This window comes from Delphinus delphis, chromosome 9 (genome assembly GCF_949987515.2).
Source record: "Delphinus delphis chromosome 9, mDelDel1.2, whole genome shotgun sequence".
Lineage (NCBI taxonomy): Eukaryota > Metazoa > Chordata > Mammalia > Artiodactyla > Delphinidae > Delphinus > Delphinus delphis.
This window is the reverse complement of record NC_082691.1, coordinates 83128200-83151291: the sequence shown is the minus strand read 5'-3', so window position 1 is coordinate 83151291 and position 23092 is coordinate 83128200. Positions and strand designations below refer to the sequence as shown.

The following is a 23092-nucleotide window of genomic DNA, read 5'->3' as shown; positions in this document are numbered from 1 at the left end:
GCGTCCGGAGCCTGTGCTCCGCAACGAGAGAGGCCACAACAGTGAGAGGCCCGCGTACCGCACAAAAAAAAGAAGAGAGACATGAACTCCTTAATTGCATATGTATATATATATTTTTGCACAACAGCACACAGAGTGGAAATGACCCTTTTAAAATTCTGCTCAGCCCTTTATATGTGCTCCTGGGGCATGTTTGCGTGCTTCCTCTTGGCTGTAAGTTCCAACTCATCTCAATTTTGTCTCCCTGCAGAGAAATCACGGCTCCTCCTGGGAAGCCCTGGGATGTAGGGAAAAAGAGGGCTATGGGGGGAAAGGGGGACAGAGGAGATATTTGGAATGGGGGATGGGCTCATCCCTCCAAATTCTTTCCTTTTTGAAGAGCAGGGGATAGAATGATGATGGTGCAAAGCAGGGTGGGGGGGACTGGGGGCATGTTTGTTTACTCCCATCTGTGACAGGTACAAGTGCAGAAGTTGTCCTTCAGGAAGTCTCTTTATCATCAAATACTCTAGAGCTGTGGGGCTCAGTAAATAGCCACCGACCACATATGGCTATTAAAGTGCAATTAAAATGAAATAAAATGAATAATTCAGCTCCTCAGTCACACTAGCCCCAAGTCAAATGCCCAGCAGTCACATGTGCCCGAGGTTACTGTACTGGACAGTAAATTTTATAGAACATTTCCATCAGCACAGAAAGTTCTATGGGACAGCACAGCTCTAGAATGAAATTCCGAGGGTAATCCAGCGCAGCCTGCCCCGCCCTGCCTTCTCTCCCTTCAAGCTGGGGACCCTGCTGGACAGACTGCTCAAGGAAATGGGCGAGGTTTTGTGGGGTGACAGCATTCACAGTACAGCTGAGAATATGCCCTTCACTTCAGCAACAAAACTGACCTCAGCAATGGAAGCAGCTGTCATCCGAGGCTCCATGGCTGAGCACCATTCAAGTGGAGGATGGATGACCACTTTCGGGGAGCAGGGCATACCTGTGTGTGTGTGTGTGTGTGTGTGTGTGTGTGTGTGTGTGTTCCTGGGCACATGCATGCCCGTGCATCTCAGTGTGTAGATGTATTTATGGAAAACTGAGGAAGGGGTTCTCCACTAAATGACCCCCAACGTCTTATCTCTGAAGACTATATTCCACTCCACATCTTTGGCCTGTTCTTAATGTTCTGCAGGAAAGGAGATGCCCTGGTCTCTAGAGTTTGCAACCTTTTTAAATTGGATTAAAATGTTTACAAAATTCTTTCATATTCTTGAGGAGAAACATACTTCCAGAAACTCGACATCATTTTCCTCTATCCAAACAGAATGTCTCTCATGTTCCGGTTTCAGGTTCTCTACTCAGTGGACTTATAAACCAGGGACTGATTATGGGATGATGCAATAGGGGTCAGGCATCACTGGTATTTGAGAAACTTTTAGGAACTGTCTGGATGCTGCTTTATATAATATTGGGTTAACAATGAGAAAAATTTTCCCTTTTCCACTCCCTTTCAATTCTGATTGTGTCAAAGAGAAAATTTTCGTTTTGGTCCTACGCTTTAGCCCCTCTGTAACAGTTGCTAATCTACTTTTTTAACAGAGGGAAAGGGAGTCTCTGAGCCTTGGTCAAGGAAGGGAAATCTAACTAAGATTTGAAACATCACTTTGTTTTCATTGTATTTCTTTTCATGGTCACTTTCTATTCATGGCAAGTGATTCTGGTCTTCCATTTTATGATAGTGATCAAAATATCCCTTTTAAAATAAATGTACTAAAGAGTGTATGTCAAGAAAGACATTAATAGGGTAGACGGTAGGTAAATAAAAGCCAAAGTTATGAAGACAGTGCAAGAATGACAGTCATTTTGGAAACTGTTTTGATGGAAAGAGCCATAGACATTAGGGTCTACTCTACTTGAAGAATTGTGTCAGAGGTCCCAGTCACGGGCAAATCACTTCAGCTCCCTGTAAACAGTGAGGTAGGCAGTGATGGGGAAAGTACCTGTTGTGTCCAACTGATTGGATCAAAGGTAATGGTAAGGTGGGATGGTTGGTAAGCTTTGGAGGGAGGGTGGGCTATAGAGGCATAAGCTGTTATGACCATTAATAATCCTTCCTTTGTTCTAAGCCAAAAGAACATCTAGTCATATCTGGTTTCTGAATCCTTCAGGGCAAGGCTGGATCCTCATGGGATCACTGGGAAAAGTCTAGTGGTTCTGGAGGGGATGCAGAGAATCAATAGAAGAATAGGTTACCATTTGGTCTCCCCTCTTCTGGATAGAACTTGGAGTGACCGAGGTCTCAGTCGCCACCCACATCCACACCCCTACTCACAAGTCAGAGGCACACCAGGGTCTTGGGGGTGGACTTTTGTGATGTATTGTTACTCGCAACAGGTGTTTTGCTAAACTGGGTAGGAAAAGTTGTGGAACAGATATTCTCATGGATCTTGACTCTGGGGTTCCTGTTCGGTTTAGTGTAGTAGTTTCTCCTGGAGGATTTGGATTTTGGTAGGTGGCATCCCATCGACCTGGGAGGCAAGTGGAAATAGAAACGTTCAGTCGGTCGTTTGCTGATCTTTGGCTTTTAGGAAAAACCTGGTGAGATCCTGTGGGAAGAGAGAATAAAGTGATTTGTTCCATTCTTGATGAGGGATCACAAGGACAGAGTTGAGGTTAGTTTATAGGAAAAGGCAGTAGAAGTGATTTTTTAAAATCCAATGAACAGTGCAAAGTTGCATCAGAATTCACAGGGAGACTACAGTCAACAGGTTAGGTTTACTAAGAATTCAAACTGGATCCAGAGAGACGTCTAATGGAGTGAGAGTGTGCTAGGTGCCAGGCTGTTTACTAAGCATTTCACTATCATCAGCTCATGTAATACAATAATACCACGAGATAAACACTATATTGCCATTTTACCCACAAGAAGCAGACTTTGAGAGGTTCATTTGCCCAACATCAAACAACAAGTTTAACTGATAAACATCGAATTAGAACCCAGTTCTGAGTCCAGAAATGAGCTCTTAACCACTTTGATACACTGTCTACTAGAATGTTAGGCCTGGAAAGAGCCTGAGAAATTTAGTTCGATCCAAATACTTCATGGAATAGATAAGAAAACAGGCCCAGTGGGATTTCATTGTATTTTCCCTAGTTTGCCACAGTTAAAAGGTTTGTGCAGAAAACTGGTAGAAAATGAAGGAGAAGAGTGAATGTACACGGGGATCTCTATCTAGAGGCATATGGTCATTGAACCTTCACACCACTCTATGAAGTAGATATTATTCCCATTTTACAGATAAGGAAACCAAGGCCTAGACATGTTAGAGCAATTTCCCTGGGGTTACAGGGCTAGTAAGGACCACACCTTGTTAGTTTTGGTTCCAGGTCTAATACAATATCAAAAGCGGGGTCGATTGTGAAGGGACAAGGCTAAGAGCACTGAGGTGCCCTGAAGAGCTGTGAACAGGGAATGATGGAATGGAGGCAGCATCTTAGGAAAGTGAACTTGGGGTGAGAAGATATCGGGTGGGAATGGGACTGGTGGCAGGGAGTCCTGCTGGGGAGCCCTTGTTGCAGTGTAGGCTCTTGGTGGAAAACCTGGAACCCCGCTGTGGCGATGGCAATGAAGAAGGAGCGAGCACTCAAGAGGCACTGTTAAGGAGGTACCTGAGTTTTCAGGGTTTGGTGAAGGGAATGTAAGGGAGGAAGGAGAGATGGTGCTGGCGTCTTGAGTCTGAGAGTTTGCGAGGACGGCAGTGCCCTAGATGGCCGTGGGGAGGGCAGGAAGAATCACCTTTGAAGGGGAGGGTGAGGAGGCTGATTTGGAGGGGATGGCAGGATGAAGTCAAGCCAACTGTCAATCAGGAAGTTGGGGGCTTCCCTGGTGGCACAGTGGTTGAGAGTCTGCTTGCCAATGCAGGGGACACGGGTTCGTGCCCCGGTCCAGGAAGATCCCACATGCCGCGGAGCGGCTGGGCCCGTGAGCCATGGCCGCTGAGCCTGCGCGTCCGGAGCCTGTGCTCCGCAACGGGAGAGGCCACAACAGTGAGAGGCCCGTATACCACACACACACAAAAAAATCAGTAAGTTGGAAAGAGATAAGGTTAGACTTCAGGAGAGGGGTCAGGGCTGCAGATAAATATCTGGGTACCATCAGCACCCCAAGGATCCAGGGGCATAGGGGTAGAAAGTGCCTAGGGTGGAAAGAATACCCGCCAAAGTTACCCGCCTTCCCTACAAAGGGGGCAAAACTCCACATCTTAATGAAGAGAGCTACACAGGTACACCTCATCCTATGCCCTGCAGCCTGGCTGGCAAGCACAAGTGTCAGCGTGACGTAATAGTGAGAAACCTAGATCTGACTCCTCTCTCCAGCAAGTCTCGGTCTAGAAGCCCTGAAAGAAAAGGCACAGATTCGCAATAAATGTGTGGAGTTGACGCAGCTGTCAGACAGAAGTCAGCCCGGGCTGCCTTTTGGTCTAACTGCCTCCTGCCTCCCCACCCTCCTCTCTTCTTCTCTTGTTCCTCAGCTCCTGGTCCCAGACCCCGCGGTCCTTACACGCTTTACCTTACCTAGAATTCCCAAACACACTCTTTGGTAATGTCTGTGCTGTCTGCCAACAGGGTGCCACTTCGGTCAGATCGCATGTAGAAGCCATTGGGTGCAAGCACTGTGAGCAAGTTGCTGCCCTGAAGCTCTATACAGAAGTTGAAGGCAAACTTTCCCCAAGGGCGAAAAGTGCCAAAGGGTGTTATTGACCAGAAGGACCCACCCTGTGCTGCGGAGGGAAGAGATCAGGTTGGTGGGCCATTCTGGAGGAAAGCCTCCCTCAGTATAGCCTCTGAGAGGCTCCCAGGAGGCACGCCACCCCTCCTGGACCACCCTACACTGCCTGTGTTGGCAGGTCCCTCTCTAGAAACACAGGAGGACTGGCTTCTGTTCTGCACCCCCCACCCACTCTGGGGGCCTTGAAGTGTAAAAGCAAACAGAAACTCTGCTTTTGCTTTTATATAAGCAGGCCCTGAGTGGCAGGCCCTGAAGTCTGAGCTGGGGCTAAGGCTGGGTTAGACCATGAACCCAGGGGTGAAGAAGAAGAGCTACTCACCCTGGAAGTGGTAGATGCCCTGGCGGCAGGGCAGCAGGTAAATGCAGTCGGGCTGATCCATATTGCACTGCAGGAGGTCATGTCGTGACGAGGTACCCACATACCCATACCGTCCCCTCAAGGCGAGGAAGGGGCGGTTGGCTAATTGAATCCCAAATTCCTCATTTGGGCCTGGAAGAAACAGGAAGAAGTTATCTGGATGGGCCGCCTCTAGGTGCTTTCCCAGATGGAAGCAGGAAGACGGGCACTAATGGCAGAAGGGTGTCGTCAATTATCTTAATATTTAGTGAACACTTACTATGTGCCACGTCTCACGCTAGGTGCTTGTGAAATGTTTGTGAAAGCACTTAGTACAGCATGGAGGCCAAGAAATTTTAATATTCTTCTTTCCTTTGAGATGTGCGAATCTATTTAATCCTCAAGATAATCGTGTGAGGCAGGCAGGTTGGCTGTCACCTCCACTGATGATGGAGACAATGAACCTGAGCCTCAGAGAAGTGGTTTGCCCAAGTGATGATGAAAAGTCAGTGATTCAGCAGATATACAGACCCAAATCTTCTGACCCCAACTCCAGTGGTCTTTCTATCATAACCCCCGCTCCCTCTGAAAGCGTCTCTGACTTGGAATAACCTGGCAAGTGCTGCTTCGCTCACCTGGAATGGTGGCACTGGCCACCAGCAGGCCATTGGCTGCGATGCCCAAGAAGCATCCACTGGGAGACTGCAGGATGATCCTGCCACGGTGCCAGTACATACGAAAGAAGGTTTCAGCCTCCAGCTGGTGCCCATCAGCCATCACTGTCCTATGGCGCCTCTGGAGAGAAGATCGGGAACAGAGAAGGGAAGCAAGGATCCCAAATCTCAGCTTTCTTCTCAGTATTTTTATTTTAGACCCTCTTTTCCACATCCCACCCTCTAGCTTTTTTTTTATTCTCCCAGGGTACGCTTATGCCTTCAGATGCTTTTTGGAAAACATGTGGTGACCTCAGCTCTCCCACTTCTCCAATCTGTGCTGTATCCCATATGGACAGAAACGAACCTCGGCCCAGACTCCAAAATCATTTTGAAGTGGATCATAGTCATAAATGTGAAAGCTAAACTATAACCACAGTTTAACTATAAACATCTAGAAGAAAACGTAGGAGAAATTCTTTGCAACTTTGGGGTAGGCAAGGATTTCCTGGGGCAAGAAAAAAGCACTAACCATTTATAAAATGGAGAAATTGGACTTCATCAAAATGAAAAACTTGCTGCTCAAAAGACACTATTAAGCAAATGAAAAGGCAAGCCACAGATTGGGAGAAAATGTTTACAATACATAACTCTGGCAGAGGACTGATGTTAGAACACACAAAAACCCTTACAACTCAATAACAAGACAACCCAATAACAAAGAAACAAAAGATCTGAATAGACACCTCACAAAGAAGATATACAAGCGGCCAATAAGCAGATGAAAAGATGCTTGGGGACTTCCCTGGTGGCGCAGTGGTTAAGAATCTGCCTGCAATGCAGGGGACGTGGGTTCGAGCCCTGCTCCAGGAAGATCCCACGTGCCGCGGAGCAACGAAGTCCATGTGCCACAACTACTGAGCCTGTGCTCTGGAGCCACAAGCCGCAACTACTGAGCCCGCACACCGCAACAAAGAGTAGCCCCCGCTCACTGCAACTAGAAAAAGCCTGTACGCAGCAACGAAGACCCAATGCAGCCAAAATTTAAAAAAAAATAATAAAATAGAATAAATTTAAATAAATAAAGGGCAGCCACCAAAAACACTGGAAAAAAAAAGAAAAGATGCTCAACATTATTAATTATAAGGGAAATGCAAAGCAAAGCCACAATAAGATGGCATTACACATTTAATTTTAGAGTGGCTAAAATTAAAAACACAGACAATACCTAGTATTGGAAAGGATGTGGAGCAATTAGAACTCTCATACATTACTGGTGAGAATGTAAAATAGTACAATCACTTTAGAAAACTGCTTGACATTTTCTTAAGAAGTTAAACACACATTTATCGTATGACCCAATAATTCCACTCTTACGTATTTGCCCAAGATAACTGAAAGCGTAGGCCCACAAAAAGGCTTGTACACGAATGTTCATAGCAACTTTGTTCATAATGGCCCAAACTGGAAACAACTCAAGTGTTCATCAACAAGTGAAAGGATAAGCAAATTATGTTTGTGTTTATGTGTAGAGTTATGGAATACTACCCAGCCATAAAAAGGAACGAACTACTGATACATATGACATCATGGACAAATTTCAAAAACATCATGCTGAGTGAAAGAAGTATATATACTGTAATTACTGTATGATTCCATTTATATGAAATTCCAGAGTAAGCAAACCTAACCTATAGTGACAGACTATATACCAGTGGTAGTGGGGAGGGCAAGAGGGGAGGGGATCTGACTGAAAAGGGGCAAGAGGGAATTTCTGTGGTGATAGAAATAGTCTCTAACTTGTGATATGATTGTAGCATGGTTGCATACATTTGTCAAAACTTATTGAATTGTACACTTAAAATGGGTGCATTTTATTGTATGTAAATAATGCCTCAATAAAGTTTACGTTTTTTTTTTTTTAAAGAGGCCCCATTGAATGAAAGTGGGCCCATTGGATGAAAATGAATGTTTATTGACAAGGACCTCCACACTTTACCTCACCATCTGATCATCTGCCTTGAAGAAGGAAAAAGTGTGTCTGGAGAGGGAGAGCTCAGGGCTTAAGGGTTCTCTTACTCAGAAAGTCAAGGTCTCACCTGGGCTAGGTAGCAGCCATTGGCTGAACGAAGCTGCAAGGTAGGGCTCTTGTTGTCACATTCAAACTGGAACAAGGACATTGGGGTTACCTGCTCAGAGGCGGCACACACATCCACGTCTGCAGGGGAAGAACACATCAGAAGAAGCCTGAGTCTGGCCTCAGCCTCAGACCCTCCTCCACACTTCATGGCTGGTATTCCTTCTGCTTTCCCTCCTCAGGCTTCATCACCTTCGGTTGCACCATAATGGCCTGGAGAAGACCCAGGCCGCTTTCTCTCCAAGCCCATGCCCCTGGTTTAAAGCCCTTCTCCATGGCAGCAGAGATCCTCTTGGGACCTCGGGATCTTCCTTAGCATTAGTTTCAAAAATCCTCACTGATCCCAAACATACTTTCCTCTTTTCAGCAGCCAGCCCTCCCTCCCTCTATGGCCGTGTTGGACCCAGCACTTGCCATAGACAACGGTGAGAAACTTCTGAGTCGTGGACCTGAGGCTGACCCAGGTAGGGCAGTGCTGTAGGATGAGCCACTCCTCGCCCCCATGGGGATCAGAGCCCAGGCTCAGGAGCAGGCGTGTGCCCTGTGGATACAACATGCCTCCTTCTCCATCACTCAGCGCCACAAACCCTCCAGGCCGCACTTGCATGTGGAAAGCTGTCTGTGTTGAGGGTTGGGAGACCAGACCGTCTAAGTGGGACAAGAAGGTGTGTGCAGAGGTCTCCAGGTGGTAGCATCCATCTTGGAAATGCAACAGGAAGCCACATTCCTTCAGGCAGGGAACTGGTGCATCCACCCAGACTCGGCCCATGGTGGGGTCAGCCCGGGCATAGCAGTGGTTGAAGGGGCTGTAGAGGATCACGTGGACATGCAGGGCTGGCCGGGGGGTCCACATGTGGTAAGCTGAGAGGGTCCGGGAGGTGCAGAAAACATCCTCGCCATCAGATTCCAGATAACGACCACTGATGAGGCACTGGAGGGTCCATTTGCCACTGCGGTGGAAGTGGATTAGGAAGCATCCATGATGGCTCGTCCTTGGCCGGCCGTAGCACAGAGAACCATCCGCCTCGCACAGAAGGTAGAAGCCCTGCAAGCTTCTTAGTCGTACCACAGCCTGTGTGTCATGCTTACTGCTCACCAGGATCTCCCAGGTCTGGAGGCATTGGGAGGGAGAAGAAGGAAATCAGTACTGCCGAGAGACTAGACCGAGGAGCCCTTCAACTATCACCCCTGGCATTACTCCAGCGCCTTCACTGAGGGCAACCACCTTCCCTCCACATTGGCCTCCTTGCTGTCCACTCTTCTACCCTGTCATCCAGTGGTAATCTAGAGATCTCAGGGCTCCTCCACCACTGGGGCCACAGGGCTTCTCAAGACCCCAAGAGACATTCTAGATGCCCACTCCTCCAGATAATGGAGTGTAAAACTCCCTCTCTCTTCCTTGGTTGCTTCCTTAAATACCTAACTTTCCAATAAATGCTTTTGTTTAAGTCTTACTTCTCTCTTTCTCACTGTCGCCCCTGGACAGCACACTCAGACAACACGTCCGCCCCCCAAAAGCACCTCTCCACCATGGCAGGAGAAAAGAAAGACCTCTTACAGGCAGGCCCGGGCTCCGGGGACGGGGATGGGAGCACAGACAGTTGAGATGGAATTGTCTGTTTCAGCTGTGATCAACCTTGTTATAAGCGAGAGGAACTTGCCACTGCCTTGCTCTATAGCACCATCCCGAGAGGCGCCTACATCACTCTCTAAAATGAAGACCAAATCTCTGAGGGCTTCTAGAGTACCCCAGTCTCAAACTACAACCGGAACATAGACTTTGCAGTAACCCCGCTGGTCCAACTTCCTGGACGCCCACAATTCTGCCTTCCAGCCTGGCCTCTCCACCTCTCCTTTCTGTGATAACACACCCACTGTGCTGGGATAGAGGGGAGGGAGCAGCCAGAGCAAGACAAGGTAGCAAAGCCAGGGCTGAGGCTTCACCTGCTAGAATAGGGTTAGAGAGGGGGAGATGGAGCAATGGAGACCTGTGAGCAAAAGCCTGGCTTGCCCTGACAATGGCAACACACACACACACACACACACACACACACACACGGCTTGGGAAAAGTGGTTCCAGTGCAGGTTTGCTTTGTTACCTGTCTCCGGCCCAAACCCTTTGCAGTAGCAGTGACAGCATTCTTATATGTCTCAAAAGTAAGGTAGGATCCCGCCCAGCTGATGAGCCCAACCCTTAGGTCCTTGGCCTTGGGTTGTCTTGGCATCCACTCCACTTCATCCATGGGGCCGGCACCACAGGTGGTGACTCAGTCTGGCCCAGCCTTCCCCGCCAGTGGTGAGGTTCTACAGGCCATAGGGCTCCAAATCAGGCCCTTAGTGCCTACCGGAAGATGTTCCCAGACGGAACTTCCTAGGCAGAGGCTGGCCTGGGGCCCAGCACCTCTGTGACCCGGGAGCATTGTGACTGTGAGGGTTGCCTCTTATCCCACCATAGAGGAGAAAGGGCACTGGCTCAGCAACATCAACCCACAGCCCAGAGGAAGTGGGTCCAGGGCCACTGGCACTAGCCTCCCCACATCACTCCAGGCATCGAGGTAATTGACTGGGAATCAGAACTTCAGCCTGTGCCAACCACCACCTGTGACTTCAGGCAAGTCCCTCCCTTTCTTCACTTGTGTTCCTCATTTTAATCATAGGATAGAAATCAACCTCTTTCCTCCCTAGGAAGTGGGTTCTGCCTGGCTCCCTTGGGGCTCAAGTGTTTTTAGAGTTCAAGATACCTAAGAAAAATCTATTAACTTCTATGGCCCTTGGGAGGATGAAGCCAAAACATCTCAGAAGGTACTTTTCAGGGAGTGTGAGGAAACCCTAGATAACCAGCAAGGATCAGATTACTCATGCTAATCAGGAAGGGCTGGCTCAGGAGCAGGGTAAGGAGACTGGCCTTGGTGGGGGGACCACAGAGCACCCTCTTCGGTCCCCAGTTGCCCTGCTGCTGGGCAACCAGCAAGGGCTGCCCCTAAGGATATCAGTCCTTCCCTCACCAAAGAGTCTCTGTTGTCCAATAGCCTCCAGGACCCACTGCCTACTTCTCTAAGTAGCTGGGAGATGGATGGGAAATGGGCGTTAGGTGGTTTATAGACCCATGAAGGTAGAGCCTGTTACAGCAGCAAAGGTCCCTTGGAATTGGGGAAGGAAGGAGATTTCCTCCATTGGAGCCCCTAAATACTTCCAATCTCAAGAGTAAAGGAGGAGAAGCTGAGCTAGATGAGGGCAGCGATGTGTGTGTGTGTGCTGGGGGGACTGGGCAGGCCCTGCAGCCTTAGCTGCTTTGAGCCTCCCCCATATTGTCTCTTTGCAGCCAGTAACCCAGCCCCCGACCTCTAGGCTACAGACAACACCATGTACAAACCACAGCAAATTTATTACTCAATATCCAGTGCCACATCATAGCACCACCCGGAGCCCTCACCTTCCCTCCCCACCTGGCCCCAAGGGTACACCCGAAACGGAAGAAACAGAAGTAAACCCAGATCCCTGCTCCTCCTCTGGCAGAAGGGACCCTGGCCCCAGAAGCCCCTTTCCACAGGTCCCAGAAGGCAGGAGAGCGGAGCCCTCCGTGCCCAGAGAGCAGGGCCCCAGGCTCCAATAACAGAGGCAACATGCAGGCAGGAGCAGAGGCCGCTGTCTGCGGGGGAGGAGGAGATGGGGGGGAAGGGCACTGCCTGAGGAGTCCAGGAGTCTGGTCATCCCGGGATGCACGCGGGAGCTTCTGGGCAGCAGGGGCCGGCCCCTGGTTGGTTAGCGCTTCGACAGCTCATGGGACAGCCAGTCCAGCCCATCATACAAACCTGTGCCTTGGGTGGCACAGGTGGCCTGGACGTACCACTGTGGGGAGAAGGAAAGAAAGAGGTCAGTAGCAGGGAAGAAAAGGGGATGCCTTTATTTCCTGCCTGGCCTGGGGCCCCTTTGGGAGAGGCAGGCCCTCACCGTGCGGCTCCGCAAGTGCTGTAGCCCCAGCTTGTCGGTCAGCTCGCTCACGGGCATGGCGTTGGGCATGTCCTGCTTGTTGGCAAACACCAGCAGCACCGCATCCCGCAGCTCATCCTCCTGCAGCTGGGAGAGGCAAAGGGGGTGGAATCCAGCTGTGTACGGGAGCCCCCCTTTTTCCCTTCTAGCATATTTGTGAGAAGAATAGAATATTGTGTCATCTACTGCTGAACCCAAGACAGAGTGATAAACTAGCTTGAGGCCATTTTGGCCTGAAGTCCAGAAAGGGTCTTCTTCTAATTTGACTCCTTGCCCTAGTCAAAATGACAAAATTTCCAAATGGAAAAATAAGAACGTAAGATGATGTTTCTCTCCACCACGTAGAACTTCCCCCCTCCCCACCAACTTCTCAGAGTCAGTTGTGAAGACAGGAGAGAATGCAAGGAAAAAGTAAGTCCTATACTTTTTACCTGACCCCAATTCAAAACAGGGTGAGCTACTTCTTGTGACTGTGTCCACAAAGAGAATCACACATTCAAGGCCTCTGAGGCGTTTCCTGACTCTCACACCAGCACAGAGGATCTCTCTGTCCCAGGGCTCTGGGTGCTCACCATCTTCTGGAGTTCATCAGCAGATTCCTGGACCCGCTCTCGGTCATTACTGTCCACCACGAAGATGAGGCCCTGGGTGGGAAGGAAGAAAGGAGCAGCAATCACTCGAGCCTGGGACACATACACCCTAGTCTGGCTCTTCCTCTCTTCTGCCCACGTCTAATTGTGTCTAAACCCTTCTCATCTCGTAAACTTCCACTACGGCTTTGCAGATGTTCTCGCACAAACTGGAGACACCCAGCAAAGGATACAGCCTCTGCCCTCAGGCAAGCAGTCTAGCTAAAAGATGTGCAAGGGAACAGGGAAAGACATGTGATGAGAGCTAAATCAGGCAGTGTAGATTCAGAATTCTGCTTCTCAGGAGACGCTTACGGTGGCTAAGTCTCAGAAGTCTGAGGCCAGTTCTGAAGGATGAGGAGAGGCTAGCCTACAAATGAGGGTAGAAGGAGGTAAGGGTTTTTTCCTGGCCTGGGCCAACATCTCAGTCTTTCTAACCTTAACCCTCTTCCCCTGGGGTTGGGGAGCCCCAACCTGAGTGTTCTGGAAGTAGTGCCGCCACAGAGGCCGAATCTTGTCCTGGCCTCCCACGTCCCACACTGTGAAACAGATGTTCTTGTATTCCACTGTTTCCACGTTGAAGCCTGCAGATAATTGGTAAAAATATGAGGAAAAAATCCTGAAAGGAAGGAACTCACTAAAACTAAGTGGATTCAGCAGGGATATAAAACTAGAAGGCAACGAAGGCCCAGGGGAAAAGAACCCCAGAGGACCAGCTAGCCCACAGATGGGGCCGGGCTAGGTCACATCCATCCCGCCTCATCTTGCACGTAAAGATACCCTGACCCACTTCTCAGGTAGCAGTATCTGATGTCAGGGTCAGCTCCCTGCACAGAAATAAGGGCCTGGGGCAGAATGCAGAGCAGATCCTCAGAAGGGCCGCCGCCGCGCTCCCGCTCCTCCCGGTCTCGCCTCCGGACTCACCTATGGTGGGGATGGTGGTGACAATCTCCCCCAACTTCAGTTTGTACAGGATTGTGGTCTTGCCAGCTGCATCCAAGCCAACTGCAACGGAGAGGGGCACAGGGCTGGAGATGGGAGCGAGGGAGCCCCCTAGAGCCCAGGAAAGGGGAGAGGCCAGGACAGCTGATGGTGACGGGGGCGGAGAGCCCGAGCGCCTCCAGGTGCGCGCTGTTATCTACCTTCGGGGCCTTGAGTGCAGTAGGGTGGGGAGCGCCAACTCCTGCCCCCAAAGCGGGGGAGGGGCGGCAGAGGATTGAGGGGAAAGAGGCGCAAAAGAAAGGCCGCGCTCCTTTTAAAAGTCGTCTCCAAGGGCGGAATCCTCCCTTCTTACGAGCCGGGCTGGGGCGAAGGGAGCTTCACCCCACCCAGGCCCGCAGCTCTCGGTCTCAGGCCCCGGGGACAGTGCTGCAGACCGCGACCCACCCGAGAGTAGCGGCCCCGGGGGGTTAGGAGATGGGTGACTCGGGGTCAGAGACCGGGGTGAGCTGGGCTGGAGGGACGCAGGGGCGAGAAGGCTGCGCGGGGTCTGGTGCTCCAGTCCGGGCCGCGCGCTTGATCTGCCTCACCCATGAGGATCCGCATCTGCTTCTTCCCAAAGATCCGCGAAAAGAGCGCGGACACGGTGAGGCCCATGGCGGGGCCCGGGGGAGGGGGCGCGGGCACGGACGCGGGGTGCGGGCTGGAACCGGCCGCTGGGGGATGGGGCCCAGCAGCAGCAGAAGGAGGAGGCGCCGCCGCGGCCTCCGCGCGTCCCGGCCGGCCCTACGTCACCTCGGGCCGTCCCCCGCCCTGGCCCCGCCCCCGCCCCGCCTCCAGACCGTGGCTCCGGAAGACACTGAAGTTGAGCGAGCCTCCGCATCCTCCCCCGGTCCCGCGCCAGCTTTAAAGATGGAAAGGGCCTGGGTCTCCCCAAGTTGCTAGCGCGCCTGTCAGGTGTATGGCGCTGAACCGGCAACCCGGGCAGGGCCGAGAAAAGCCTACAACGCTCCATAACGGCCCTCCACCCCCATCTTCAGTGGCCGGTCTCTGGGCCTTGGTTTGTTGCGTCCAACGCACTCTGGGCTCCGGTTTAGCTCTTGGTGACCTCCAGCCTCCTCCCCGGGAGAGCGGAAGTTCTGTGCAAGTGTCTTAATCCTCCCTTTTGTCCTCCCAGCTCCCAGCGAGGGACTCTGAACGTAGCAGGTGGTTCAGTGACCATAGAATCTCGAGAGGAGTACGCCAGAGGTGGAAGAAGATGCACTTCATGGTTCCTTCAAACGCCACCTTCATAGATCCCCAATCAGCAGAAACAGTGGAAGATCCCCAGTTCTGGCGGCGGGGTCGTAGACCCTACTTCTGTATACTGGAGAACTCTGCCTTCCCCTTGATGGCCCTGGAAACAATGCCTTTCAGTCGAAGAGGGCAGCCTTTCTAAAGTTCCCTCCTCACTCTGCCACAGACCTGGGAACCTGGATTTTCAGTGCACAGCTATCTAGGATTTTGTGAGGCTCTTGCCAAAGAGCTTCATAAGTTATTTCCGCACTCATCTTAGCATCTGAGGCGAAATAGCAAGATAGGAATTAATTTAAATTTCTTCTATGGCAGAGCCTGGGTCAATGCCAGGCACCTAATATATGCTTAACAAATGCTGGCTGGGTTGAATGGACTAATTGGTTGCTCAGTGGAGCAAGGGCAGGCGTTTTGCCTATTCTGGATTTGCAGTGGGCTTCTAGGATCAGTTGCTTATGGACTGGACATGGTGAAGTGAGCTGGGAATCAGAGAAAGTTCCTTCCTCCCTCCCTCCTTCCCTCGCTCCCTTCCATAAATATTTACTAAGTACCCACTTTGTGCCATTGTTCCAGGCCTCTGTTAAATTCTCAGTTCTGCCTTTTTTTGGGGGGGGGATGGGGGCTTGACTTCAACAATATTCACAGCCTATCATTTTCTCATCTATAAAGGGAGACTAATATCTGTCCTGTCTCATGAGGTTACGGTGAAGATTAAAATGATAAGATAATGTATCTGAATGTTTTGTGTGATGCAGATGATGTTATCTGGGCCACCAAGAATCTGGGTCTGAACAGACTTCTAGTGTCTGCCCCATCCTGACCCTCAGTCTGTAAAAAGAACTGACTCTGGGCACCAGGTATGAGTGAATACATGACTTTTTTACTCTTCAGTCACAGACTTGCATTCTTAAGAAGGTTTTTACAATGTTGAAGAGCACATTTAAAAGAGTTCCAATATAATAACACAACTAGTGGTGACCAAGTCATCTTTAGCTCTTTCAATTAGCCTTTTTCTTTCCATCCCTGTTGTCACTGCTCTATTTCACTACCATCTGATCCCCATGAATGAAAATGGCCTTCTGCACCTTGGTATCTTCACCTTGTCATACAAGACTTGATGATGCCACTCTTGTGATGAAAATCCTTTAGTGTCTTATCACCCAAGATAAAATCCAAATGCCTTAATTTGGGTCCTCATCTATTGTGTCAGCCCCATCTGTTGCCACCTCCTTCGCATACCCTAAGCTAGTGCCTTGAAATGATTCTCATTGCTTCCAGGGTGAGCCAGGCTCTCTGATGCCCCAGGAGTCCTTGCATTTTTTTCCCTCTGCCTGGAATGTTTGTTTCCCTCATCTCTAGTTAGATAGGCAATCAGTACTCATCCTTCAAATCCCAAAGTATTTCCACTGAGAGCCTTCTCTGTCTCCCCTAGACAGGTCTCCCTCCTCTTAACTTCTGTACCACTTTGAATATACTGCTGTTTGCACGTCTGCTTCCTCTCTAGATGTGGTCTCCTTGAGGGCAGGACCTTGTTTCTTCATGGTGATCATCTGGCACAGCATTTGGTTATGTTGAGACTCAGACTGATCCAGATAGGATTCTAAAGTTACTGGCTGTGTGACCTTGGGCGTGTTACTTAGCTTCTCTGTGCCTCATGTTTCCCTATCTGTAAAATAGTGCTAATAATACCCACTCAGCAGAATTACTGTAAAGACTAAATAGCAAAACTCCTGTGAAGCTTCTGAAATATAGTTGGCACTTAGGATGGACATCATGGCTATATATAGTCATCTATATATATTTGTTTAATGAACTCAGCAGAACTCAGGAAGGATGCTAATAATTATACTGTACACCTACTAGGTGCCAAATACTGTCCTAGAAAGGGTTGTCATTTTCGTGGTCCGAAAGGGAGTCTTAATTGTTGCTCTTTAGGGACACAAATGCACTGAGCCCCCAAACAGTGGGGTCGTGTCGCTCACCTGGGTCTTTGGTAAGGACACAGTGCGACGTCACCCCCGTCCCTCGCTGATCGTAGCGCTAGGGCAAGATCAGGCGCCCTCACCAAACCAGCATTACTTCCGTGTACTCGACTTTGCTTGCTCTGCTCTGGTGGAGAGAGACCGACTCGTGGCCCAGCGGGGCTCGCAACAGGCTGCTTCTCACCCTTCGACTGAAGTAGCTCCGCCCACCTCGCGCCCACGGGGGGCGGGGCCTGAGGCGTCGTGCTGTCGTCACTTCCAGTGGCCCCGGAAGCGCGGTTGTCTAACCGCTAGAGTTAGGAAGTCGGAATGGGGCTACGCTCAGCTTGAAGCTTTGGCCGGGGGGCCGGCCGGTGCTGCTGTGGCCCGGGCGAGCTGGGAGCGCGGAGCGGCTTTTGGGACAGTGCGGGCGAGCCCTGGCAGTGTGCTCCTCTCGTGCCAGCGTCGCTCCGCCATAGGACCCGCCCCTGCCCTGCTGCCTGGGACCTGGCGGGCGCTTCTGTCAGGCTGCCCCGCTGCCCTGCATCCGGTCACGAATAGCTGTGAGGAGCGGGTGTGCGGCCTTAGGGACAACTCTCTCCCCGCCAGCGTCTTCGTGACCCTCTCCCAGGCTGTCCGAACACTGACGTGGAACAACCCGTTCTGAACCCTCATGGAGAAGTTTGGGATGAATTTCGGGGGCGGCCCAAGCAAGAAGGACCTGCTGGAGACCATTGAGACCCAGAAGAAGCAGCTCCTCCAGTACCAGGCACGTCTCAAGGATGTAGTCCGCGCCTATAAAAGTCTGCTGAAAGAGAAAGAGGCGCTGGAGGCCAGCATTAAGGTGCTGTCGGTATCCCACGAGGCGGATGTGGGCCTTGCAGGTGTCCAGCCTCAAGGCCTCACCTTTCCTGACTCTGTGGATGACCTATGCTCCACTCACAGCGAGGATAGCACCGGGACCGCCACCAGCTTAGAGACTGCGGCCAGTCTCACCAGCACCAAGGGTGAGTTTGGGGTAGAAGATGACAGACTGGCCCGTGGACCACCACCTCTAAAGTCCGAAGAGGCCAGTGGATCGGAGAGCGGCGTTAGCAGTAGTAGTGGGGATGGACCGTCTGGGAGTGGGGAGGTGGACAAACGACTGCACCAGCTGAAGACTCAGTTGGCGACTTTGACCAGCTCTTTGGCTACAGTCACCCAGGAGAAGTCCCGCATGGAAGCTTCTTACCTGGCTGACAAAAAGAAGATGAAACAGGACTTAGATAATGCCAGTAAAAAAGCAGAGGAGGAGAGGGGCCGGCTGGAGGGAGAATTGAAGGGGCTGCAGGAGCAGATAGCAGAAACCAAAGCCCGACTTATCACGCAGCAGCACGATCGGGCCCAAGAGCAGAGTGACCATGCCTTGATGCTGCGTGAGCTCCAGAAGCTGCTGCAGGAGGAGAGGACCCAGCGCCAGGACTTGGAGCTTCGATTGGAAGAGACCCGAGAAGCTCTGGCTGGGCGGGCCTATGCAGCAGGTCAGATGGAAGGGTTTGAACTGCAAACCAAGCAGCTGACCCGTGAGGTAGAGGAGCTGAAAGGTGAGCTGCAGGCTCTTCGAGATGAGAAGAATCGGCCTGACCCCCGGCTGCAGGAGCTTCAGGAAGAGGCCGCCTGCCTTAAAAGCCATTTCCAGGCTCAGCTGCAGCAGGAAATGAGGAAGGTAATTATCTTCATCTCCTTCAAACATTAGTCATTTAACCTGAAATGGGGAAATATTAGGACTTTTTTTTCTCTTTTGATAGTTAGAACTAAGTGGCTGCACTGTCAATTTTATTTTTAAATTATTTATTTATTTATTTATTCTTTATTTTTGGTTGCATTGGGTCTTTGTTGCTGTGCGCGGGCTTTCTCTAGTTGCGGCCAGTGGGGGCTACTCTTCGTTGCGGTGCGCAGGCTTCTCATTGCGGTGGCTTCTCTTGTTGTGCAGCATGGGCTCTAGGTGCTCGGGCTTCAGTAGTTGTGGCTCACAGGTTTAGTTGCTCCGCGGCATGTGGGATCTTCCCGGACCAGGGCTCGAACCCGTGTCCCCTGCATTGGCAGGCAGGTTCTTAACCACTGTGCCACCAGGGAAGCCCTGCACTGTCGATTTTTGATGCTATTCAAAAAGTTTCATTTGTGAGTCCTGGGAAATCCTTTTCTGTGTGGTGTTGACAGTATCCACAGAGTGTGCTTCCAATAGGATGTGGAGTTTCTGAGTGTAGGCTGGGTTGGAGCCAGACAGCTCTGAGCATCTGGGCATTGGCATCTTCCCAGCTGTGCTCTGTGAAGCAGTGTAGTGGCGGCTGTGCAGTGAAAGGTGGAGTGTATGCTTGTAGGAATATGCCTATATATAGGTAACAGTGTATTCCTATAGGTAGTGTGGCTGAAGGGGGCAAAGGGAATTTTCTCAGAAGAAATAACCTGTTGTATTGCTTGCAGTCAACATTTGCCTTGTGTGGAAAGGTATGCTATTTTACAGCGCCACCTTTCAGTGTGGGGAGAGATCCAAGTCAATTTTGAACTTCCAGGAATATTGGAAGTGGAAAAGAATGTCATATGGTTAAGAGCACACTTCACATGTGAGGTTGGCGTATGAGAACAGAGCGCAGAAACGCTAAAGCCGAACAACAGCAGATCTACAGAGGTTCTTAATGTTGTTTGGTGTAATGTGTGGCTGGGAGCAGGTTACAGGAGCTTGGGTTAGCTCCCAAACGAACAGAAAAATTCCCAGTTCCCGTTTTTGCCAGGCCACCTCCGTCCCGTAACCCTGTTGCTCCCCTCTCTTGCTTTCTCAAAATTTGCCATCGGGCCTTGTGGCTTTTCTGGATGCATCTCCACCTGTTCCCTTGTTTTCCAGACAGCCGTCGCCGAAGATCAGCTACGACAGCAATCGCAGTTGGAAGAGCAGAGGGTGGCGGCCCTGGAGAATCAAATATCTGAGGTGTCGGAACTGCTGGGCACCTATGAGAAAGCCAAGCAGAAGGACCAGCTGGCCATCCAGAAGCTGAAGGAGCGCATTCTTCAGCTGGACCTGGAGAACAAGACACTGGCACTAGCGGCCTCTAGCCGGTCCCCTCTGGACAGCCATGGAGAGGAGTCCAGTCTGGATGTCAATGTCCTGAAGGACAAGATGGAGAAGCTGAAGAGGCTGCTTCAGGTTGCGGCCAGGAAGAGCCAGGTGACCTTGGATGTGGAGAAGCTCTGCAACCTGGAGATAATGCCCAGCTCAGAGGCTGCCGACGGGGAGAAGGCCAGTGCACTCTACTACCAGCAGGAGCTGAAACAGCTGAAGGAGGAGTTTGAGAGGTACAAGATGCGGGCCCAGGTCGTCCTCAAGAGCAAGAACGTCAAAGACGGGAACCTGGGCAAGGAGCTGGAGGAAGCCCGGGAGCAGCTGGCGGAGCTGAAGGAGAAGTACATCTCGCTGCGGCTGTCCTGCGAGGAGCTCGACTGCCAGCACCAGCAGGAGGCTGAGGGCTGGAAGCAGGAGCTGGCCCGGCTGCAGCACATCCACCGGCAGGAACTGGAGCGGAGCCAGCTGGACTTCAGGGACCGCACGCTGAAACTGGAGGAGGAGCTGCACAAGCAGCGGGACCGGGCCCTGGCCGTGCTGGCCGAGAAGGACCTGGAGCTGGAGCAGCTGCGTTCTGTGGCCTTGTCCTCTGGGCTGCCGGGACGCAGAAGCCCTGTGGGCAGTGTGGGCCCCGGGGATCCAGCGGACACGTCTGCTCCGGACAGCCTGACCCAAGCCCTGCAGCTAGCTGCGGCCAATGAGCCCACTTTCTTCCTTTACGCCGAGCAGTTGGCCCGCAAGGAGGTGGAGATCACGTCACTGAGGAAGCAGAAGCACAGGCTGGAGGGGGAGGTGCATCAGCTGCAGGATCGGCTGCTGGAGGAGGGGGAGCGGCATCGGGAGGAGGTGGGAGCCCTGCAGAGCCACATTGCAAAGAACATCAGGGACCAGAGTCGGGAGGGAGCCAACCTGGAGTACCTCAAGAACATCATCTACCGCTTCCTGACCTTGCCGGACACCGTGGGCCGCCAGCAGACGCTCACCGCCATCCTCACCATCTTGCACTTCAGTCCGGAGGAGAAACAAGTGATCATGCGGCTCCCAGCCGGTGGTAGTTGGTGGCCTTCTGGCAAGAGATGATGCCATTTTCACTAACTCCTCAATTTTCTGTGCCTCTTCTGTGAGAAGGGGCAGGCTCTGATTTCTCCTGCCTCTTCTCTTACATTATCATTTATTTCTTCACTGTGTTGACATGGGAGGAATCCTCAGTGTGGGTTGGGATTTTCTGCCAAATGCCATTAATGCCATTTTATCCTTGGGCCCTAGAGGTACTAAAAGTGTTGGGACAGCATCTTCTGGTGGTGTGTGTGAGGGGAAGCGGGGGGAGAGGTTAGGACTCAGAGGTGCAAAAGTTGGGGAAGTGAGAGTCTTTTAAAATAAGGTGTTTTTGGTTTTAATATCATACTCCTAGTGCAGAGCTAGGAGTACATATGACTCCAAAGGGAGTTCAGTTAATTTCTAAACATGCACAAGGAACAGCTATTTACTCCATCTCATCAAAATCTTGAATCTGGTCAACTGCTGCCCCAATTCTCTGGGGACAGAAATTCAGGCTGGAGAGGGACCAGGAAGTTTGAAATAGTGACAGATTGTCCCCTACTCCAAACGGCCAAGGAATAGTGAACTTGGGAAGTTCATCTTGGAACTGGGAAGCTTGGAATACTTAGGGCTAGGTATGACCTAATCAATCTGGACAAAACACACCACTTGTGACCATCCTAGAGAGAACCCTGAGCACCAGTTGGATCTTAGGGGTTTCCTGAGTGACCTGCTTTTGGCCTGGATAGGGTTCTAGGCCTCTCACATTTGTCCCTGCCTTAACCTGTCTGCCCAGGGTTGGCCTGAGATTGTGAGTGAATGACTTTGCTAGCTTTCCCTCAATGTTGAACTTCCATTAAGAAAAAAATTCTACCTTCTTACAGAGAGGGGTCTGATCAGGAAGCTCTGATCCTGCCTGGAGATAAGGAGTTAGCTCAGAGATTTACACCCTTCCCCCCCCAAGCTGTTTCTGCCTTTGTAGGGGCAGGGAAGAGGAAGAAGATCTGCTGCAGAGGATTCCAGAAGGATGCTATGACCCTCACAGGAAAATGGTGGGAATTCAGCTGAGGCCGGGCTGGGGTACTTGCTGCTCCGTGGATAGCATTCTGGCTAAATCTCCACGTCCCTGCAGCCAGGGTGTTCATGCATTACTGTCACCAGAGTACTTTGCCCGCTCACTTAGGGAGGTCATAGAGTTTCAGTCCGAAAGCGTCGTCTTCCCACACATGTTACTACTAAATGAGGAGCTCAGAAAAGTTGGGTTCAAACAGTATCACTTCCCTATTCTTTGCTTTCCCCCATCTGCTCTCGCTGGTTGTAAAGATCTTTGGATCCTAAAGACCAGTGCTTTGCCACTGACTGGGCTGATGTGTATCTTTCTGTTATTTCATCATAGTAGTCTGTTTTGTGAGGGTTTGGGGGTGCAGAGACTGTGATTAAATGTTCTGATTGGGAGGCTGGGTGACCTGGACTGTTTACAGTAAGCAGACTTAGCGGAACAGAAGTGATGTGTTCAAATGATAATAACAATAACCACGGAATCATTAAACCTGACCAACTTGACCTGTGTGCTTCCTTAATGGTATATACACACACACACACACAGAGAGAGAGAGAGACATAAATGGAGTGTGAATGTAAATGGAAAGTGAAAAGGATGTAAGAAATATTTCATCATATTAATCCATGAGCTTGAATCTAGGGAGGAATACCTCAATGCTTTAACTGCCTCAATTACAGCCCAAATTTCTTAGCCTGGAATTGTGTATGAGTGTTTGTGTATAGGCAACTACACTGGAAAAAGCCTTCTCATGGGTTTAGTGGGTGAGATTGAAACTTCCATCATTACTGCTTTAAACTCGATTTTATTTATTTATTTTTTGAAATTAATTTATTTTTGGCTGCGTTGGGTCTTCGTTGCTTTGCACGGGCTTTCTTTAGTTGCGGCGAGCGGGAGCTACTCTTTGTTGTGGTGCGCGGGCTTCTCATTGCGGTGGCTTCTCGTTGCGGAGTACGGGCTCTAGGCGCGTGGGCTTCAGTAGTTGTGACACACGGACTTAGTTGCTCTGTGGCATGTGGGATCTTCCTGGACCAGGGCTCGAACCCATGTGCCCTGCATTGGCAGGCAGGTTCTTAACCACTGTGCCACCAGGGAAGCCCTGCTTTAAACTTTAGAAGTAATCTGCTTATGAATGCTTTATTATACTTCAAACCAGGATTCATGGTATCCTGGAAAATTTCTCA

The 23092-nt window shown here is 50.7% G+C and overlaps 3 protein-coding genes across 3 annotated transcripts; 1 reads left to right on the top strand and 2 right to left on the bottom strand.

Moving 5' to 3' along the window:
• Positions 1–4560: 4560 nt before the first annotated feature.
• FSCN3 (fascin actin-bundling protein 3) lies at positions 4561–10144 on the bottom strand. Its single transcript, XM_060019984.1, has 6 exons — positions 10001–10144; positions 8316–9012; positions 7864–7982; positions 5747–5906; positions 5094–5264; positions 4561–4766 (listed from the first exon to the last, which is right to left on the bottom strand). Exons 1-6 carry the CDS (start codon positions 10142–10144, stop codon positions 4561–4563), a joined length of 1497 nt encoding a protein of 498 aa, XP_059875967.1.
• A 1133-nt stretch (positions 10145–11277) lies between these two features.
• ARF5 (ARF GTPase 5) lies at positions 11278–14259 on the bottom strand. The gene is made up of 6 exons (XM_060020829.1): positions 14050–14259; positions 13445–13525; positions 12995–13104; positions 12464–12535; positions 11853–11978; positions 11278–11750 (listed from the first exon to the last, which is right to left on the bottom strand). Exons 1-6 carry the CDS (start codon positions 14114–14116, stop codon positions 11664–11666), a joined length of 543 nt encoding a protein of 180 aa, XP_059876812.1. The 5' UTR covers positions 14117–14259; the 3' UTR covers positions 11278–11663.
• Positions 14260–17035: 2776 nt separating this feature from the next.
• GCC1 (GRIP and coiled-coil domain containing 1) lies at positions 17036–22397 on the top strand. The gene is made up of 2 exons (XM_060020828.1): positions 17036–18418; positions 19595–22397. The coding sequence occupies exons 1-2, from the start codon at positions 17387–17389 to the stop codon at positions 20888–20890; spliced, it is 2328 nt and encodes a 775-aa protein (XP_059876811.1). The 5' UTR covers positions 17036–17386; the 3' UTR covers positions 20891–22397.
• The last annotated feature ends 695 nt before the right edge of the window (positions 22398–23092 follow it).

What these genes read in the sequence shown, in the direction of transcription:
- ARF5 (XM_060020829.1), bottom strand. Translation starts at nt 14,116, where the DNA reads ATGGGCCTCACCGTGTCCGCGCTCTTTTCGCGGATCTTTGGGAAGAAG. An exon ending in CTGATGAACTCCAGAAGATG is followed by an intron (nt 11,979 to 12,463) that starts GTGAGCACCCAG and finishes TGCCTCTCCCAG; the next exon opens with CTGCAGGAGGATGAGCTGCG. An exon ending in AGCACTTGCGGAGCCGCACG is followed by an intron (nt 11,751 to 11,852) that starts GTGAGGGCCTGC and finishes TTCTCCCCACAG; the next exon opens with TGGTACGTCCAGGCCACCTG.
- FSCN3 (XM_060019984.1), bottom strand. Translation starts at nt 10,144, where the DNA reads ATGGATGAAGTGGAGTGGATGCCAAGACAACCCAAGGCCAAGGACCTA. An exon ending in GTTTCTCACCGTTGTCTATG is followed by an intron (nt 7,983 to 8,315) that starts GCAAGTGCTGGG and finishes CTTCCCCTGCAG; the next exon opens with ACGTGGATGTGTGTGCCGCC. An exon ending in ATGGCTGCTACCTAGCCCAG is followed by an intron (nt 5,907 to 7,863) that starts GTGAGACCTTGA and finishes TCTTCTCTCCAG; the next exon opens with AGGCGCCATAGGACAGTGAT.
- GCC1 (XM_060020828.1), top strand. Translation starts at nt 17,387, where the DNA reads ATGGAGAAGTTTGGGATGAATTTCGGGGGCGGCCCAAGCAAGAAGGAC. An exon ending in TGCAGCAGGAAATGAGGAAG is followed by an intron (nt 18,419 to 19,594) that starts GTAATTATCTTC and finishes CTTGTTTTCCAG; the next exon opens with ACAGCCGTCGCCGAAGATCA.